Source organism: Ictalurus furcatus, chromosome 7 (assembly GCF_023375685.1).
Source record: "Ictalurus furcatus strain D&B chromosome 7, Billie_1.0, whole genome shotgun sequence".
Classification (NCBI taxonomy): domain Eukaryota; kingdom Metazoa; phylum Chordata; class Actinopteri; order Siluriformes; family Ictaluridae; genus Ictalurus; species Ictalurus furcatus.
The window spans coordinates 22283727-22297355 of NC_071261.1; the positions used below are offsets into that span (position 1 = coordinate 22283727).

A 13629-nucleotide genomic window follows, 5' to 3' on the forward strand; every position below is an offset into this window, starting at 1 on the left:
CCCTGGGATAGGCTCCAGGCTCCCCGCGACCCTGTGTAGGATAAGCGGTATAGAAAATGGATGGAGGTTAAGCGTTGGCAAATTGCTGGGGTATGAGAGAAATAAAATCTTATGACAATCTTAACAATTTATAAGAATATATATATATAAAATATGTGTATATTTGTAAGTCGTTCAGGGTGCTTTGTGTGAGACCCATGTTTAAAGACAAAGTGGAGGACCTGGAGTCATGAGGTGTGAGCTACATTGTTTAAACATCTTCCTTGCCAAGTCATTTAACAGGAAGAAAGAAAAGCTTACTGTGTGTATCTGGTCTTCCTCCACACTGACTTAACACACTCTTTGACTTAATGCTCACTTGGAGTGTGCATGAAATGGGGGGGGGGTCTTTTTCTCACTCTGAATGTGTATAAAAAGCCAATAGTTTTATATAGACGCATGCACCATTTATCTCCGGAAACGTATTCTAACACCTGTTTGCATTTAATCTAAAAGACATAACTCAGCCGAGGAACGCTAACCCGTGACCCTGAATTTGCCAGTTGAACATCAACGCTAATGTCTTCTTTTCTCTGAAATATGGATACACCTTGTAGTCATAGTTTCCTTTGAGCCCTTTCAAAGGCAATACCATGTGCTTTTATTTACTTGTGCTATTATGGCTCCTCTATAATGGATTAGCATTTGTTAGCTCTTTTGTTTTCTGTTTTAGCATCTTCGTGGTTAGCGTGAGGATGTGGCTTTAGGTCTGTAGTCCTAATGGAAGGCTGGTCAGTATGACTTCAGGGATCATGGTATCCTGTTGCTCTTGTACTTTCTCAGTTAGCCTAATTGGTTTTGGTGTAAAATGAGGTTTGGGAGCTAATGGCGTTAGACTAATAGTTAGCAGTGCAGCTGATACAGCAGGCTAAGTTAGCATGCACTCAGCTGTGGTTTATTTTATCCTTCATTTAGAGACACACAGCCATCTCTTTTTTTTTATATGTGTCTGCTTTTATTCGACTACCTTTCCTGCGTCTATTCGCTCTGTGTTTTGTGTAATGTCTTACATTACAAAAACTCATGTCTGTTGACTTTCTCCTCAAGTGCCCGATTTCTCTTCTCCGACTCGCTGCTTGTTCTGTGTCATTCATTCACACCATTTTTTCCCTTTTGTTTCTGTTTGATGTTTCTTTCCGTCGTGGACAGCTGGCGATTATCAGTGCAGAACCGGAGGGCAACAGTGTTGTCCATTTTGTATAAATGGGAGAGATGATGTCTTTTCCTTGCTCCACATTCTGTATCTGTCCATCTCTCTCTTTATCTGCAAGCGTGGGAAAACTTGCAGGAAATGGTTGGGTGGCTATGCAGCACAACTTGTCCTGTACCCTCTTAACTCGTAACTAACCCCTAAATCCACCCAGTCTGTTTTCATACCGCATTTTATCTCTCCGGCAACTGATAAAATAATCTGAGAGAGACCAGATCATTCCGAAAAAATGTCCACTTCTGTCTCTTTCTCTCTCTGTCTGTCTCTTTCTCTCTCTGTCTGTCTCTCTCACTCTCTCTCTCTGTCTGTCTCTGTCTCTCACGCTCTCTCTGTCTCTCACTCTCTCTCTGTCTCTTTCTGTCTCCCTCTCTGTCTCTCTCACTCTATCTCTGTCTGACTCTCTCTCTCTCTGTCTCTTTCTGTCTCTCTCTCTGTCTGTCTCACTCTATCTCTGTCTGACTCTCTCTCTCTCTGTCTCTCTCTCTCTGTCTTTCTCTGTCTCTTTCTGTCTCTCTCTCCCTGCCTGTCTCTCTCTCGCTCTTCTGTATTCTTCCTCTTTCTTTGTTTAGAAGACTGGCAGGAAGTCTGGGGGTAAAAGTGACAGATACTGAGAAGGAGCGTTTGAAAGTGTGCTGATGATATTTCGACAGGATGTCTTTATTAAAAGGGATTCGTTTCCAACTGTTTTGTGAGCGAGGACGTTAAATCATGGGAAAGTGAGCTGAAAGAGACATCGGAAACATTTATCAGTCAAACATTTCGGATGAAAGCTCTGAGTTAAAGCCTTTAAGGAAACAAGTCCATGTGTCTGTCAGATAGAAAAGCGAGCGAACCATGGAAGGAAGTTTGACGAAGTGAAAGTGGTGCTGTTCCTAACCCCTAACTCCATCTATCTTTGTGTGAAATGTTTTATAGAGATGGAAATGGTGAACAGATTAGTACAGTCTATTTTTGCTGAGGTACACTTTAAAAATATTTGTATTCTATGTGGAGATGCTCTGTTGCTGCAGTGTAACTACTGTAATGCTTATCTTCCATCATGAAAATGTATCAAAAAGTATATAATTTTCCCATTTTGTCCTATTCTTCAGTACAAGCAGCACTTAAAGTGGAAAATTAGTGCCCCCCTCCCCTTTTTTTACTGTATAAATGTACACTCACCGTTCATTTTATTAGGAACACCAGTACACCTGTACATTCATGCTATTTTCCAGTCAGCCAATCATGTGGCAACAGCACAGTGCATAAAATCATGTAGAGACAGGTTTAGAGCTTGAGTTACTGCTCATATAAAACATTGGTGACTCTAGTGATTTTGGTTGTTGGTGCCAGATGGGCTGGTTTGAGAATTTCATAAACTGCTGATCTCCTTGGGGTTTACACAAAACTAATAATAATAATAATAATAATAATAATAAAAACATCCAGTAAGTTCTGATGGTGGAAATACCTAGTTCATGAGAGAGAGAGAGAGGTTATAGGAGAAGACTGGTTCAAGATGACAAACTCTACAGTAACTCAAATAACCATTCTTTACAACCACGGTGACCAAAAGAGCATCTCTGAATGAGGTGGATGTACTACAACAGCCTAAAGCCTAGTTCACACTGCACCGAGAGATGCTGACCAATGACAACAGACACTTTTGTCAGATCAGTGTATTAACCATTGATTTTTCCGTATTCTGTTTCATAAATAAGAAGCGAAATTGCAACAAATATTTCTAACTTACATTTGCGTCAAAAAGATTGTTCATAATGTATTCTGAACATGAACGGTCTTGGCGTACCACATAGACTACATTAAGACGTCTTTCTCGGAGTTGTTGAAACAGCTTGGGGGCAAACTGTGCAACATTTTGAAAGCTCCACACATCCTCTGTCTGCATACATTTCAGTAAGCGCACTATATCTGATGTCGCAACAACCGAGGCTTCACCCACAACCTCTTTCGTTTCGCTCTTCATCTTTTCAGGCGATGAATGACACGTAAAGACACTAGCAATAGTAACATTTTGATTGTGGTGAAAGGATCATCCATTTTTTAAAACCAGTCTGACTGTCTGTAATAAAGTGAGTTGGTGTCTGTTGGGGCAGCGTGAACATGACAGTTCCCAACATTCTGAATCCAACGACCAGATTGCAAAAGTTGGGGATTGTCGGCGTTGGTGCAATGTGAACTAGGCTTAAGATCACATCGGGGTCCACACCTGTCAGCCAAGAACAGGAATCTGAGGCTTCACTGAAACTGGACAGTAACTAGTTCACTCCTGTCACACAACAGCTATCAAGCAGAGAGCGTGAAGGCTAACACATGCTTCCTCTAGACAGTCAGTTTGATGTCTGTGGCTAGGCATGGATAAAGTGGCGTACCATGTGAGGAGAGCCTTTATGCAACATAAAAACCAATAAACTGAGTATGAGACTGATTAACAGTGAATTATTGTTCATACTAGCACTATTAAGGTATCAATGTGCTTGTTGTTCAGTTAAAGCACAAAGTGTGATGCATGGTTTCTTGTCTTCTCCGTCCCCCGTCCCCCCCAAATTTAGGTTTTAGGTTAAACTGATTACCCAGACGATTAATATTTAATATTAGACGAAGTCCCCCTGAATTCCCTGTCTGAAACAGAGCGGCACATGCTCAAATACAGGAAGTGTGTTTTTTGGATTGATAATGTGAGCATTTCCTCTCTGGTCTGTCTCCCACTTTTTCTCTCTTCCCCAGAAGTAGATTTCATTCCTGATGTTAAATTCCTCTTTTCTTCAAGAAAAAAAAAAAAGAAACGCAAACACACCCACCCACACAAATACACGCACGTGCGCACACGTGCATGTAGGTCCTGCTTATTAGAGGAAATGTAGTAGCTTGATTTAATGGATGTCTCTGGGTCAGTACATTTGTGTAAATAACGTCCTTATGAAGTGTGCACTTGGCTGCTTGGTCCAGGGGGATGTTTTCCTCCCTTTTGTGGCAAAGGAATGACGAGTATCTAAACTTTCATACTGAAAATGACTGAATTATCGACCCAGTCTCTAGTGGGAGTGCATGCATGCGTGGTTTGTGCAGAAAGAGTGTGAAAGAGAGGCATATATGGTGAGGAGATGATCAGAACTGGTTTAGTATAATATACATGGTGGCGAATGCTAGAAAGAAGAAAAGATGAGAAACAGAGGAAGAACGGTGAGCAGAAACACATTGCGTTTTTCCCTTTCTCCAGCCTCTTGTTCTATCTCTCTTCTCTTCCTGTTATTATGGCTCATCTTCTGTGATTAGCTACATACTTCCTATCATCTCCTCCCTATCATTTGCAAACTAAATCTTCTCTAATTTGCACTCTCTCTCACACACACACACACACACACACACACACACTCACTCACTCACTGTCTCTCTCTCTCACACTCACTCACTCACTCACTCTCTCACACACACTCACTATCTCTCTCTTTCACACACACACACACACACACACACACACACTCACTCACTATCTCTCTCTCACACACACACTCACTGTCTCTCTCTTTCTCACACACACACACACACTCACTCACTCACTCACTCACTCACTCACTCTCTCTCTCTCTCTCTCTCACACACACACACACACACACAACTGGTGTTGTTTTAGTGGCTGACTATTCTTCTTGCATTGATTACTACAGCTGAGCAAAAGAAGGGCTTGAAGTGGATAATGTTCTCAAATGTTGCTCATGTCACTAATAATTAACGTACATGCTTTCACACAACTCCATGCTTTGTCATGCGAACATCAGGCTCCTGCAGATCTCTCGAGTTCTTCCACTATAAATGTGGTGAACCATGTCTTGGTGGACCTCGATTGTGCACAGGGGTATTGTCATGCTGGAACATGTTTGGGCCCATTAGTTACAGTGAAGGGAAACATTCTAGACAATTGTGTGCTTCTTTTGTGGCACCAGTTTGGGGAAGAACTGGGTATGATGGTCAGGTGTCCACAAACTTTTTGCCATATGGTGTGCAATTGAACTGAGCCAAAATCTAATTTAGAATCAGCAGTTCAGCTCAATTTTCTTATTGCCCTAAGTAGAGTGCTGCAGGGGAGACGACATGGGTGTCGGCCAACCCATGAGTTAGCATCACCCTGGTTCCCTCGACAAAAAGCCAATAGGATTTTCCCCATTGGCTTTTGGATTATTGCAGAAAATAGTCCGTGACATGTTCTTACATGTTTCATTCATCAAGATAATCTTCACACAGCACAACTTTTCTGAATTTTGAAGACTAAATACAATGACCAGAAGTAAAAAAGCTGAAGTCCAGCGATAAACGAACTATACCGCGGTCGCATGACTTCAACATCATCACCACTAAGCATCCGATAGATTATTTGCACTACAATTGGAAAATACTATACATAGATAAATCTACAAGTTGGAATCGTTTGCAAGAGCGTGAGTATAAACACGACTAGGCTGTAGCAGATCAGTTTTCCTGTTCGGCGTGATGACGTTTAATGTCGAGCTCCACAGTCCCGTTTAGCCACTTGTTTGCAACCGCCTTTTTCAAGACATGTTAAAAGCTTAAAAAAAAAATCACGAGTGGGGTATTACTGATGTATTTTATGTCGTAGAATAAAATATGAAACCACAGTCCTTATTTCATGCATTTAACCAAAAACCCATTTAAAAAAACAATGAAAAACAAACCCATTGACTTCAGGATGATGGAACCGGAAATGCTAAAATGCTAACTCATTTCCGGGTTTTAGGGCTGCAGCACTCTATAAGTCTTTGTTCTAAATGTGTTGCCTTTTGTGAATTGTACATACGTTTAATTGACTAGAAAGTACAGTAAACGTGGCTATTGTACGAAAAGTCTGAGTGGGTGGAGTAAAGCGATGGTTCCACCCGATGGACAGGAAGTCAGGCTACAACACATTGCAGTACTTTGTGAATATTCGATCATGCATCTTCAGCAAGTATGTTATCCTGGGAATACTGTGCACGAGCCGGGAATACGCCCCGAATGGACACCGTGCACACACACGTTCATACACTCATTTACACCTAGGGATGACTTTGTGTAGCCAGTCTGTCTACTGGCATGTTTTTGGAAGCTGGAAGGAAACCCACGCAAACACAGAGAGAACATAAGAAACCTAAAAGATCTCGGATGAAACCTGGAGCTGTGAGCCATCCTGACTTTTTATTTATTTATTTATTTATTTATTTATTTATTATAATCCAGTAGAATAAACCCCATTTTCAGGAACCTAAGGGATATGGAACATGAGGAATGAGAGAAATGTTGGCTGGTTCAGCATTGGCACAAAGTGGAACAGAATTGAAGCTGGTTTTGTCCGTTTTTATTCATGTCCACTTTCCTCATTGAGCTTTATTAAGTATTTGACCAAAAACAGGTTTGGTATGAGCTTTAAGTAATTGAAGGAATGAACAAATTAACTGTGAGTGTGCAGTTCATTTCGTGAGAAATGTCTGTAGCAGAGTTTCAGTCTGTCATTGTGTCTTTTTCTGCTTACTGGAACTGAGAGTAAGTAGCTGTACGCACTGTGAGGGACACAGAGCAGGTACGAGAGACAGGGCGTGATGGAGGACAATTCCTGGCTCTCAGGAGTATAACATGACCACGATGCTGCCACACACACGCACGCACGCGCACACACTCACACACAGAGTGTATGTTTCATCCAACAAATAGCACAATCTCTCTCTCTCTCGTACACACTCTCTCTCTCTCTCTCTCTCTCTCTCTCTCTCTCTCTCTCTCTCTCTCTCACACACTCACACACACTCTTTTTCTCTCTCTCTCTCTCACACACACACACACACACACACACACACACACACACACACACACACAAAACCTTGTCTCAAGACCAAACAGGAAGAGACTATTGCTACCAGTTACTCGAGTTACATTCCACTGTGTGTGTGTGTGTGTGTGTGTGTGTGAGAGAGAGAGAGAGAGAAAAGCACCTGGTCAAAGTATCATAAATCACAGGAGTATCCTTTAAAATTACTTTGCATTCGATTTTAAACACTAACCACATGAAGCAAAAATACTAGGAGGCAAATTCATCATTTTTTAACTCACTCACTCACTCAATATCTCAGGTTTCAGATTATTTCTACACCCATAGTAGTGTTTTTGACATTGATATTGTAAGAAGATATTACATTTAAAATCTGTCCCATCTTTATGCAGCTCATATGCACGATGACGTCCTATTCACTAGAAAAGCACATAGGGTGTGACATAAAGGCTCCATAAACCCTTCGTGGTGAACTCTATTTGAGATTAAACCATAGAAACCAGCGACTCCAGTAAGAGCCTGTGGGAACTGATTAACTACTGATATCAAATTTAGGACAAGTCGACTGCTTGTTTTTATAATTAAGTAGAGTATTGGTACATCATGTTCAAAATGTAATAGGAAAATCTGCCGTACACGATGGATTTATTCATCCTTCATTTCATTTCGATTATCAAACCGTTCCTAAGCATTTTAGGAATGATCCTTGTGCTACGTCATGATTGCAGACATGAGCTCATTGAATCGTGCCTTTTGAATATGTAAATATTATGAAAAATGGATTAGTAATGGAACAGTAAATTAGTTCTGTTTCGCAGCAGTGTTTTAGGATTTGTTTCTTTCTGTCAGTCCTGGACAAAAGGTCCAGTCAGAGTCTCAGGGTTAGAGGTCGGAGGTCAGAGACGAGCCTCAGGCTTCCGGAAAGAGGACGTCACATTCGTCATCCAGGTTACTTCCAGCATTACACAGCACTATTTAACACACAAAGCACACAGTGTTGTTTTGTTGCTCACTTATTTTGATCATACGTCCCTACAGAGATTTTCTCCCCACACACACACACACACACACACACACACACACATTACGAGTTGCAGTGAATGACTTTTTGTTGTGGCATGTCGTATAGTATGTTGGAGTTTCCCGTACTTCTGTTTTATGAACCTCTCGCCGTTCCTGTTCATCCAGGTCCACTCCCGCTTGCCAGCCTGAGCCACAACACGACTCAGAAAACCAGTCTGACTTAAGGAGAGTGAATATGTACAGACAATAGCAGTTAGAGAGTAGAGCTTATCTTCTAAAAGCTCTTGTTTCATGGACAAACGTAGCAGTTTAGATTCTGGTGCTTTTGATGTCAGTGTAACATTTCTTAAATCAGTATCTATGAAAAATGATGCACATTTTGTTAACGTTATGCTGTAAAGTTTTTATAATTTATTTTTTATTATTATTTTTATCTTTATACAATTTATAGTCAGTAGTCCACCAGTGTGTGAGAACGCTGTGTGAGAAATAGATTGTTTGACTTCATGTCAAGGCAGTGATAGTGACGGAAGAAAACCCTGTGTGTGTGTGTGTGTGTGTGTGTGTGTGGTGGATCTCGTGCCCTCTTGCCACTGCTCGATGTAAAAGAAACAGCACTGAGCTCTGAGATGAAACATGCCATGGGAAAATAAAAACCTGTGTGCACGTGAGTGTGTATGTGCGTGAGTACACGCCTGTGTGACGGAGAGAGAGAGTGAGAGTGTGTGTGAGAAACCCGTCATGTGCTACAGAGACATAAGCAGCTAAATGTTATATTTACAGCATTCCTGCACAACTCCAGGAGAATAGAACATGTAAACACACGCTTTAACATGCGCACACACATGCAGGATTACTCAGCCTACAGAAAGACACGGGAAGATATGTGACAAGTACAGACTTGTAAAAGCACTTGTGTTAAACACAACCTGTTGTACAACTGGGTCTGTACTGCCTAGGTGGCACCGGTTGAACAGCTTGGGTTTGGTTTTTCTTTTCTTTTCTTTTTTGTTTTGTTTCTCTCTGAGTGGATTGTTTGTGTCGGTGCTTAAAACGTTTCCTGTGCGCAAAGCCGATACAGAGAGCTCTGGTCCTGGTGGATAAGATACAGTAAGAGGTGTATGACAAGTTTGTCCCTTCAGATCGCCATCGGTAAAGAGGAGTAATGACGAAGTGGCCCGAGGCCGAAGATAAACCAGGCAATTTGCCAACATGTTTATAAAATCATAACATGCCTTTCTGAGTTAATGTGGGTATCATCACTTTCGATTAACATGTAGCCTAATAATCTGTTTATAATTTGTTCCTAATCTTGATTCTGCTCGGTCAGAATAAAAATGACTTACAGTAAACATCCTAAATCCAAATACGGTAAAATACTTGACATTGGGTTACTGATCAGAAGGTCAGGAGTTCAAACCCCAGCACTGACAAGCTGCCACTGTTGGGCCCTTAGGCAAGGCCCTTAACCCTCAACTGCTCAGATGTAGAAATGAGATCAATGTAAGTCACTCTGGATAGATAGATAGATCATTTTATTTGTCCTCAAAGAGGAAATTTGTTTCCACCGTGGGTACGTAGAAAAACATAAACACAACACCACCATACATATAAACCGTCATAAACAATCACAGGCATAGAGGGGAGAAGGGGACAAAAAGAAAACATCAGGATCATACAACAAATGCCAGAGCATAAGATGGCATCACAATGGCTGATTAGCCATAGGAACAGAGCTCCCACCATAGCTGGCCTTTCTGCACATGGGTAGTCTATACCTGCGGCCAGAAGGAAGGGGTTGAAATATTGATAAAGTGGGTGGTCTGGATCATTTATAATTTTTATGTGCCTTCCGGAGCATATATGAAATGACAGTCCAATTAATTGGGGGTGGGAATCCCAATAATTTTTGTCGCTAAATTAGTTATCTTCAAGAGCTTGTTCTTATTGGTAACTGTTAGCATATGGAAAAAACAGATAGCACCATACATAAGAACCAGCTCAATAATACTTCGATACAGAAGAAGAAGCAGACTAGGTTAACGACAAGGGCGTCTGCCAAATGCCATGAATGTAAATGCTTGTAAACTTTTGAATCTGATTACCTTTGCTAACATAATCTTTGCGTTCACCTCATGACTCATGTTAGGTGAAAAAAAACGGGTCTGTGTTTTTCAAAGTAGGATGGCAAGCAACATTCTGCTGAAACTATTATGATTTAAAAAGCCAAGCACAGCACTTGAATACCATACCTGCAAACCAGTCGCTTTTGTCTCTTTTGTTTAGCGGTTGGATTAGTTGGTGAAATTCTCCGTGTTTTCTGCGTGATTGAAGGGTGGGGTGTGCCCAAGCACGACGTTTTTTGTCTCTCTTCTCCATAAATAAACCTAGTAGCAGAGCTTCTGCAAGGGATTTGCGGTGCTGTAAATCCATCCTGTGCAAAAACTTCCTCATCGCTTAGCAACGGCAGACACCACGGGAGCGCAAGTGTTTTCCACTCGTTTTTAGGCGCTAAATGGCCCCTAAACCACAAAGAATCGGAAATCCGCTAATTTCCCATACACTGGAGTGAGACCACAGACGTCTCTCGAGCTGTCGCGACCTTTTTCCCAATACAACATCTTTGGTGCAGCGCCTCATGATACGTTTTTTCCCCTAACGTAACCCCATCAAACTTTTCCCAACCTGTTAGTACGCTTGTTAGCACGTAAGCTAACATCAGTCAGTTCAGAATGAATCGGAATACTTTCGCTGAGTTTAAGACTCCCACTGCATCTGTATTTCTGTCTGATTTTAACGTCTGTCGTTATTGAAAGTTACTAGGGGAATAAAAACAAACACGTAATGAAAAAGACCCACTGTGTTTTAATGAGTGATCATGTTGACAATGGTTGCGTGTTAACATGATCAGCGTTTGCTAATGTATTCTATTTAGAATTTATATATTGTAATATATATAAAATTTAATATATTAAAATTTTAATATTTTATATAAAAATAAAATATTATAAATATTATATAAAATATTTAATATTTTATATGAAATATATAAAATTTATGAAACCTTTTTTTGCTTCAAAGTCGCGAAACAATCAGTTCGGTTTTTAATATTTGTGTATGAGCTTCACCTTGGTCATGTACACTTATATATATATATATATATATATATATATATATATATATATATATATATATATATATATATATATATATATATATATATATAATCTCCATCCATCCATCCATCCATCTTCTATACCAGTTATCCTTCAGGGTTGTGGGGAACCTGGAGCCTATCCCAGGGAGTATCGGGCCCAAGGTGGGGTACACCCTGTATGGGCTGCCAATCCATCGCAGGGCACAATCACATACACACATTCACACACCCATTTATACACTATGGACACTTTGGACATGCCAATCAGCCTACGATGCATGTCCTTGGACTTGGGGAGGAAACCGGACTACCCAGAGGAAACCCCCGCAGCAAGGGGAGAACATGCAAATGTGGGAAAAACATCAGCCTCTTCCACACTTAAATTTAATATGAGTATAATATCTATGGTTTTAAATATTTTTTTAGTATGGACTGTATACTATTAGGACAGTTCGGCTTTATAGTACTGTATATGAAAGATGAACGGGTTGTGTGTGTGTGTGTGTGTGTGTGGGAGGAGCTGAATCTCTGAACCGTCGTTTTACAGTGAATTGAATTATGATGTAGGAGGAACGCACAAGACGTTTCGTTTCTGTCGTGCATAAATTTGATTTGGATCACATGTAACATGCATGTAGACAGATATTCGATAGATTAGGGGTACTCGATAGACGGAGTCCGGTCTGGATTCGGACTGAAGGGCAGTTCAATCCGGACCGAGATCTAAATCTCTAGTTATCTGACACCTGGCTAAGTGATTGTGTAAGTATACGAGTATAAAAGTTTGTTTGTGAGTGTAGAATCATACAGACAAACAAAAATATAGCCAGTACTTTACAACATCCAATCAGAGCAGCGTAACGGCATCACTATGACAAAGCTGTATTTCTACACTCTCCGGTCCTTCTGTAACAATGTTTCAATGTTTCAATGTTTGAGGTTTGTCAGGTAGCTAATTTGTTTTGCTGAGTGGCGTTAGCAAATTAGTAAACGTCAGAAAAGCTACGAAAATGGCCTGTTCCAAATTGTCAGATCAAAAGAAAAGGAAGGTTGACCGTGAAAACCATGTGTTTTTATAAAGATGAATGGACAGACAAGTATGCACGCATGCATTTATTCTTCCTAACAGAAGCACCAAACCTGTGTGCTTAATTAGCAGTGAGACAGTGGAGATTGTTAAGAGTCGTAACATTAAGCATTTGTAACACATTTGTTAGTTCTGTACTTGATCGGTCATCAACCTGCATAAAATTGTCCTACTTTGTGGACGATTTTTTCAGCTCAGTGGAAAATTGGTAAGTGGACCAGAAAGATTTCGATTTGAGTACCTGTTTATGGCCTTTAAATCAGCAAACCAAATTATTTCATTTAGATTAGACAAAAAACGTACGCATATAGCATAGGCCATGTTCCAAATGGTCCTACGCTCCTCGTCCAAGTCCACTCTTTGGTGAGGTTTTGGAGATGTTCATGGACATGACAGCGAGGCCTTTGGGGAAAAAGTCCTCAAGATGAAATCACATTCCCGATTGTTGACTTGTGTTCCGTGCAGGGTTTTCATTCAGAGATCCACACCGCACTGAGTCTCATTACTAACTCAAACATTTATGCTGATTGTTTCCTCAAGCTCCAAGTGGGAAATAATTACACATAACTGGATGTAATGCAATTACCAGAGAAAATTTGAATGATTTGCACAAAATCACACTGAGAAGAATCATGACTGCTCATGGTACTGTAGCTTCATATACAATTATGTGGTGCTAAACTATGGGCTAATTATTTTGTTTTTTGTTTTAAATGTTTTTTGGGGTTTTTTTTTTTACAAGGTGCGCTGCTTAATGACTGTGACAAATTAATAATGAGGAAAAAGTCCTACAAGTCTCGATAGTACTCAAATGTTATCGTCTTTTTCTCTTGTTTTCTGCCAATTCGCTATTTGTTTCATGCAAGAGACCACAGCTGAGTCTACTTCAATTCAGGCTTCATGTAAAGGTGAATACAGGGACACTCATGGGACACCCTATTTCCTCACGAACCTCACATGCATGCAGAAATGAGGACCGCGAGACCTTTTGAGGCACAGCGACGGCTATTGACTGGCTCCACATTTTCTGAAAACAAAAGACTTTACATCAGTTTTAGAGGGCATGTGAACAACCATACTGTGTGTACTATGTCAAATAAAACTATCATATGTAGCAGATGTTCACTTTTTATACGGTTGCATGATTATCTTAAGATCCGATTTGTCACTCTGCTCCTTATTAATTATTAATATTTGATCTGCGTATACGTTGCAGACCTGGTTTATCATGTGCTTTGCATCATTTGTTTCAGCTTGTCAGAAAAAAAAAGGTCCCATATCTTGCCATAACACCA

The 13629-nt window shown here is 40.5% G+C and overlaps 1 protein-coding gene across 2 annotated transcripts in view; it reads left to right on the forward strand.

Moving 5' to 3' along the window:
- Positions 1 to 13629, forward strand: part of plcb3 (phospholipase C, beta 3 (phosphatidylinositol-specific)) — a 72314-nt gene that overhangs the window by 32600 nt on the left and 26085 nt on the right. The window contains exon 1 of one of the 2 annotated variants that reach the window (XM_053629264.1): positions 4054 to 4432. The exons of the other annotated variant lie outside the window; for it this stretch is intronic. Coding sequence (XP_053485239.1) covers positions 4412 to 4432 — 21 coding nt within the window. The 5' untranslated portion in view covers positions 4054 to 4411. Of the gene's footprint in view, positions 1 to 4053; positions 4433 to 13629 lie in introns of those variants that run through there. 2 annotated transcript variants of the gene reach the window in all.